The sequence below is a fragment of the Lygodium microphyllum genome, chromosome 21, assembly GCF_053477565.2.
Source record: "Lygodium microphyllum isolate KBCC chromosome 21, Lygodium_microphyllum_v1.1.10, whole genome shotgun sequence".
In the NCBI taxonomy this organism is placed as follows: Eukaryota; Viridiplantae; Streptophyta; class Polypodiopsida; order Schizaeales; family Lygodiaceae; genus Lygodium; species Lygodium microphyllum.
Genome location: NC_141155.1, coordinates 62,144,389 through 62,151,198, shown reverse-complemented (window position 1 = coordinate 62,151,198; position 6,810 = coordinate 62,144,389). Strand labels below are relative to the sequence as shown.

General features: G+C 43.1%; 1 protein-coding gene across 1 annotated transcript; it reads left to right on the top strand.

Annotated features, from left to right (window-relative positions):
* The first annotated feature begins 584 nt into the window (after window positions 1-584).
* On the top strand, window positions 585-5,335 carry LOC148018070 (uncharacterized). Its single transcript, XM_087661921.1, has 4 exons — window positions 585-2,407; window positions 2,662-4,003; window positions 4,110-4,207; window positions 4,298-5,335. Exons 1-4 carry the CDS (start codon window positions 1,271-1,273, stop codon window positions 4,706-4,708), a joined length of 2,988 nt encoding a protein of 995 aa, XP_087518047.1. The 5' UTR covers window positions 585-1,270; the 3' UTR covers window positions 4,709-5,335.
* The last annotated feature ends 1,475 nt before the right edge of the window (window positions 5,336-6,810 follow it).

Sequence of the window (6,810 nt, the reverse complement as noted above, 5' to 3'; positions counted from 1 at the left end):
TGGTAGAGTTGTCACTTGTAAGGTTGCATAACTCTCTAGGACATGATGATAAATTGGAGGCCATGCTCATAATTGGTGGGGACTAGAAGTGTGGGGGTTCTTGATGTGGGAGAAGCATATGGGGAAGCTGCATGCACGCTTAAAGATGCGATGGATGCATGCCAATCCATGCAATGGGGTGACATGCATTGGGGACAATGCAAGGGGGGGGGGGGGGTGTTGGAGTTACAAATTGAAGCAATGGTTTGTTTTCTCTTTCTTGGTCTGTCTCACTTGAGCCTTGAGTCTTGAGTCTTGAGTCTTGAGTCTTGAGGGTTGGGTCATTTTGTGCTCTTTTGTTTACAAGAAACGAGGTGGGGAAGGCTTGACCAAGGCTCTCAAGGGGTCTTACTAAAGACTACCTAGCTTAGAAGTCAGGCCCATGGATGATTGATGAAGAAGAGAGAGAAGGTTGATAGTCATATTCAAATTTCAAATTTCAAAAGGTGGGAGGGCTTCCTTTGATGCTCTCTCTCTCTCTCTCTCTCTCTCTCTCTCACTGGGACTTTGTACATGATTGAGAGGATAGCTCTCTCCTCTCTCTCTCTCTCTCTCTCTCAATAGGACTTTGTACATGATTGAAAGAGAGAATGGAGAGCAAATGACACCCGTGACTCCTTTTAAGTCGCTATGGCCTGCTAGATTCAGCTTTCCTTGTCTTCAGTGAATCAGTGGCTGGAGCGAGCAATGATGCAGAGCGTTATCAAGAAAGAAGCTTCCATGTCGTATGATATCCAATCGCCAACACAGATTTAAAGAAACAAGAAAGAAGAAGAAGAAGAAGAAGAAGAAGAGGATCTTTTCTCGGAAGGATTCTTTTTGTGCTCGGCTCTCACAGAAACATACTCTCAAGGCATGATTTGCAATGGTGGGCTTGTCAGACAAGTGTCTTCATGGTGAATTTGGCCCTCTCGTTCCGACCTGTGTTCTGGTTTCTTGCGGTGATGGGTATACCAAGAGGAGGAGAAGAAGAGGTAAGTGCTTTTGGCTATGGCTGAGAATCTAACAGAGGAACAGATACAGGAGTACTCAAGAAGGAAGCATGCTATTGCCATTCTATGGTACTGAAGAGATAATAAGAAATAAGACAGAGTATCACTGAAGTCATAGTATCACTAGACATCTATCTATGGCAGTTGGTAGAGCAAGCAGAGAATAAGGTGCAGCTAATAGGTTATTCATTAAGTACTTGCCATTGCTTGCAAGAGAAGATTAGACCATTGGTGCAGACATGGGTACCTGCATGAGCAAAGACAAGAAGGGAGCCACAGCAGCCTCACCAGGTCCTTGCAAGCAGCAAGCGTCTCATACAGAAGACAATGCCAGAGTTGCACCCACGTCTTCTTCTTCGTTTTCGTCCTCTGTCGATGCTGGCTGCACAACCACGCCAACCTCCTCCTCCACATCCACTGACAGGGGCACTACAAACACTTCTTCGGAATTCCATAGTGTGCCTCATGACTCCCCCCGCTCGTTCTCCCCCATCTCCACTCAAGAAGACAGAGAACCTGCTGCTACTGACAAGCACGTGGTACAAATCCGCCTCCCTATTGCCTCACCAAGCAAATTCACCCCTTCTCCTGCGTCTGCTGCTATCGCTGCTCATACCATTGCCTCCATCACACACCCTGCTGATGAGGAGCCTGTTTTCAAGTATAATAGGGAACCTGCTCCACTCACGTTCTGCACTAACTACCTGTCTCGAGCATCCTTCTCTCGTGACCTTGCAGCCTTTTCTAGAGACCTTGCCTCCCTCTCCTCCCTCTCTTCCTCTCTTGCCTGCTCGCCTCTCAAACGATCACCCAGTGCTAATGCCTCCCATGATCCCTCCAATCTAGGCCGGGCATCATCCGTTAGAGCTACTTTAAGCCCTCTCAGAGCAGGCCTTCATGTACGGGATTCAAACATGCAGCATAGGAATATGGTGGAAGACGAGTATTCTAGCACAGCAAGGTCTAGGTCTCTACCAAAGAGATTCTATGGGAGAGAGTTCGACTCAGACTTGGTCTTTCACAAGCGCACGTTGAGCCGGGACACAACCATGGATCCGTTTCTAGCTGGCAGGAAGCCACCATCATCACTCAGAAGATTGACTTCCATGGACTTGTCCTTAGACTCAATGGTTTCCCCCAGAGTCTCTGTTCGGAGAGAGGAGGCATCGGGTGAATATAGAATGTATGCCAGACATTCAGCAGCAAGGAATGGCCAAAGGAAACAGGAGATACATGTGGGTGCTACCTCTCAGGATGCCAGACCAAGGAAGAAGGAACGGTCTCCTTTGAGGAGGTCTTCAACGGGCAAAGTGGCTGATGCAGATCAACTATATTATTCTTCTGGGCGATGTAGAGATGAACAAAATCAGATGCAGGTTTTTCATTTCCCTTTCCATTACTGACATGTTTAAACTCTTGTTCTACAAGATCAATGGTAGTAAACTCATGTCTTTTTGCACATATTACATATGGAATGCATGAACAAGATAAAAAAATGTGTATGAAGATAGGAACGTTACAAATGCAGATGCAATTATAGATGTATTGTAGCCTGGAAGTCTCTTTACTTCGTCAATGGTAAGTTGTACATGCACATAAGAAGCTTGCTTGGTGTGGATGCATTTTGTAGGTAAGCCAAGCAGAGGCTGTGATGTGTGACCAAATGATTGGCAGGACAGCATTAGTGGACAAGTCAGTCAACTGCTCTTCTGGTTGGGGTGATGCAGTACCGCAAGCTCTATCCAAGCCTCTCAAGGTTACCAAAACTAAGCCAGGGGAAGAAGTGAAGATTGGGTCTGGCAGATTTTCCACAGAGAAAGAACTTCTGGATAAGGATATTCTAGCAGAGCCTGAGCTCCATCATGAGCCTCTTTATTTTGGAGGCCAGTCAATCTTTGATTTGCCCGATATGCCTGAAGCATCAAAAGGGTATTCATCTTCTAAGGCCCGTTCTATATTGGAAGCAATGGCAGAGCTTAATTTGGAAACATCCCTCTTTTCTGAGATTGAAGAATCTGAAGTTGAGACTGAGAATGATACAGACTTTCTACACTTCACTTTTGATGGTGACCTCTCTCCGAAGAAAGAATTTAGAGCTCAGAAAGCTAGAAATCTATTATTGAAAGAAGCTGCCATGGATGCCTTTGCCAGACCAAGTTTTCACTCTACTGTGAGTAGTAATGAGCCTGGTGAGGAGAGTAAACCTTCACAGTTGGCAGCATTGATGGCCTTGAAGCTAAATGATGATGATGCGGAAACTTTAAAAATTCGTAAGGTACTCCATCTCCTGTCTATGGCTGAGTCAGGATTGAGCAGAGAGCAGAAGGCAGTGCTGTATAATCAGCTGAGGATGCTGCTCTATTCTGTCAAAATGCCTGTTGCAGGGCAGGCAAAAGAGACTGTTGGAGGGGCACAAGCGCTTGGAAATGTAAAGGACAAGGGTCTTACAGCTCGGGCAAATTCATGGCCAAGGACAGTAAAGGAGCCAGTTCAGCTAGAAGCTACAAGTACTGTAAATAACATTAATTCTGGAGCGTTGGTGAGCCAAATGCCTACTTCAGAAGTCAAGTCTATTGACTGCAATAAGACCCTTGAAGAGAACTTGTTGCTAACTGATCAAGAAGTGCTTGTGGAGCTGGGCCACTTAACAGAAATTGTGGACAGACTTGAAGATCGACCTTCGTCTTCTATAGTGAATGGTGTGAAAGCAGATAGCTCTCAAGGTGTAATGGGGAAAACTCTGGCTTTGGATAAAACTCAGTTGCTCTGCACGGATCAAAAGCAAGTGAATGTGGATCAGAGAAATGAGGAATGTAGTTCTGACTTGGAGAATTTTCCAAACATTACTGAAGATGCATTACCTCTTTCTGTGAATGCTTCTGCCATGCATCAGGGAATACTACAAGAGGAGCATCCCTGCTACATCCATCAGGGGACATCAGAAGCTCAAGACCTCTGTTCATCAGCTAGAGGTTAATGCCTAACTTAGTAGTATTCTGAATTTGTTCTAACTCTTTATTACTGGCTCTTCAAGATGGACAATTCATGGCTTGTGTTGTTTCTATTTCAAACTTGCAGATTGTTCAAAACTTGACGTTGCCAGGGAGCATGGAAAGCTAGTGGATACTTCTCCCGCTCAGATACTGGATTATGAGGTCCCAGATATCCACAGACAGGTGAAGAATATCCTTAAGCATTACCTTTAAACCAGTGCAGTTTTATGTCAGCGTTTTTCGATCATGACGTCAGGTTCTGTATGTGTGCAGGTTTTGGTAGGAGATGTGAAGGATGTGGAGTCTTCATTGTCTATGACGAAGATGGTCTCAGACAACTTGAGCACGAGTTGTATGGTGGATGCAGTAGTGGTTGGTAGTCCAAGTGTCTCTGAGCATTTCTCATTCCAACAAAGACCTGATTCATTGCCCAAGTGTGAGGAGATTATTCTTCAGGATGAAGTGATGGGCACTTGCTTGAGCGGTGGCACTAAATATCAGAGACTGTCTGATGTTGGATCAGATGCATCTTTCGAGTTCCGAATTAGGTCCAGTAACTCCTCTCCCCTTTCCACCCCATCTACTCCTTTGATATCCACTGCATCTACACCACGACAGCTCAGCCGGCTCAACTCAGCACTGACTGCTGAGGAGATGGCAGAAATCTGGGATGCATTTGAGTGATGGAGCCACTTCATAGGAAGTGGTGTCAGGATGGAGTGTGATTGTTGGGAATGCCTTGCAGTATTAGAAGAGTCTCTGGAATCCACATGCAAGATCAGTTGCATGTGCATGTCTGTGTACACCTTTTGGTGTGCTTGGATACATCTTTCTCATGCTAAAGACACAGCCTGAACCTAGGCTGAATCTAGGCTCCCTTATGGCATCCATTTTTCCTCTCAAGTAGGCCTAATTGTGGAGGTTGAGATGAAGGGGGTTTAAGCTTCTATCTCGTTAAACGTCCTTGGTCGAATGGCCTCAAATCTTCTGTGTGCTATGCGATAGTCTTCGAGGTACAGCAGCGTGAATGCCACCTTGAAGGCAAGCTTTGTATTAGGAGCTTTTCTTCCCACATCCTCGGTCTCATGTAAGATAAGTTCCAGTCCTTTGTAGTTTGCCTGCCTTTACATTGGCATTCCTATGATCAGCATATTCTCATTTCCATGTCCTTGAATGTGGTCTTGCCCAATTATAGGCTCATGTAACAATATGCTCATCTTTTGTGAGTCGTTATAGTGGACTTACATTTCATTAAATCAACCCTTTTTCTTTGGGTTGGAAGCTTGAAAGGTTTGAATTAAAGAGAGACTAAAAAGAGGGGCTAGGGCTTTTACCTTGGAAGCTTTGCATAGTCTTGGTTCAAGTAAACAAGTCCTAATAGGCACAACATATTTACTCAAGGGGCTAGGCCTGTTAGCGTTGACACTTGACACTTGACTATGCATAGTCTTGGTTGCAAGTAAACTACTCCTAATAGACACAACATCCAAGGTGCATTGGATGTAGAGTATCATTTAATGTTGCCAACAAAAGAATGTATTTTACATGCAATTAGTGAGACATGGTAAAGAGCCTAGACATATACTAAGTAGATATACTAGTTGATCAAAACAACATAATGATTCAAGACAATGATAATGGGAGGATAGTTTGATTTGATGAACAAGTCTCTATTGTGTTTCAATATCCAGCTACAATAGGAAGTGAAGAGGATCTACATGTGGCCAAGGTGATAAAAAAGCACAAGTCATTGAGACCCTAGGGTTTAGATATGCAAAACTTTATTGCTACTTGGGACATATGTGATTAATATTTTTGTAAGTTGCTCAATACAAATAAAGGCCATGGAACTATGCTTGAACTTAATCAATAAGTTATTAAGGTTGCACCCTAGAATTTTGGAAAGGAATAACTATACTAAATGTTTTTGACAAGATTATGGCACATGCTATGGCTCAGCAAATCAGTTATCACCTTTTTGATTTACTAGTATGGATTGGCAAATACAAGTTAATTTAAAATTCAGGTTGGGCATTGATAGGCTAAGAATCAAGACTTGGGAGATTGATTAGGTAGGAGTGCCCCTTAGGTCCATTATCATTTGCATTAGCTACTAACCTTGATGCGTGTGCATGGGTTTTATTATTGTGCACATATGTGGGTGTGGGTGTGTGTATATGTAATATGTTACATGAAAGTTTATGCATGTGTCCTAGGTGTAGGTGTTTTCTAGGCTTGTTGTGCATATATTGACACATATGTCATCCATTTAACTTAGCTCTTCTCAACCATCTTTTTTCTTATCATGTTGATTTTCTCTCCACTCAAATAGATAACATAATGGAAGTGCTAATTGGGTGGTCTCTACATTAGTGCTAATTGGGTGGTCTCTACATTACGGCTATAGCTACATGGAAAGGTGAAGCTAGATTTCATTATATGAATTGTGTGTGTTCTATATGCCCCAACATAAAACCTTGATCAAGCATTAATTTTATACGATGCCAAAAACACCATGAGAGTAATGTGTAAGGCCATGGGCCATAATTGACATGTTTGTTTATTATGTATATATGAAACTTGAAACTTGTGAGTTTGAACTTAAATCTTAAGTCACTCCATTAGGAAAATTAAAGGTTAAGATCAGGATGTATGGGATGACTTATATGAGCTTTGTACGCCCACAATTATCCTATCCCTCAATAAGTAGGTTTATTATAATGTTGTCACAAATGGGCAGTTTGCATGGGATCTTTGGGAGGAAATCCATAATCTCTATAATAAGT

Coding starts and splice junctions, on each gene's coding strand:
- LOC148018070 (XM_087661921.1), top strand. CDS start 1,271: ATGGGTACCTGCATGAGCAAAGACAAGAAGGGAGCCACAGCAGCCTCA. Junction 2,408..2,661: donor ATGAACAAAATCAGATGCAG/GTTTTTCATTTC, acceptor TGCATTTTGTAG/GTAAGCCAAGCAGAGGCTGT. Junction 4,004..4,109: donor CCTCTGTTCATCAGCTAGAG/GTTAATGCCTAA, acceptor TCAAACTTGCAG/ATTGTTCAAAACTTGACGTT.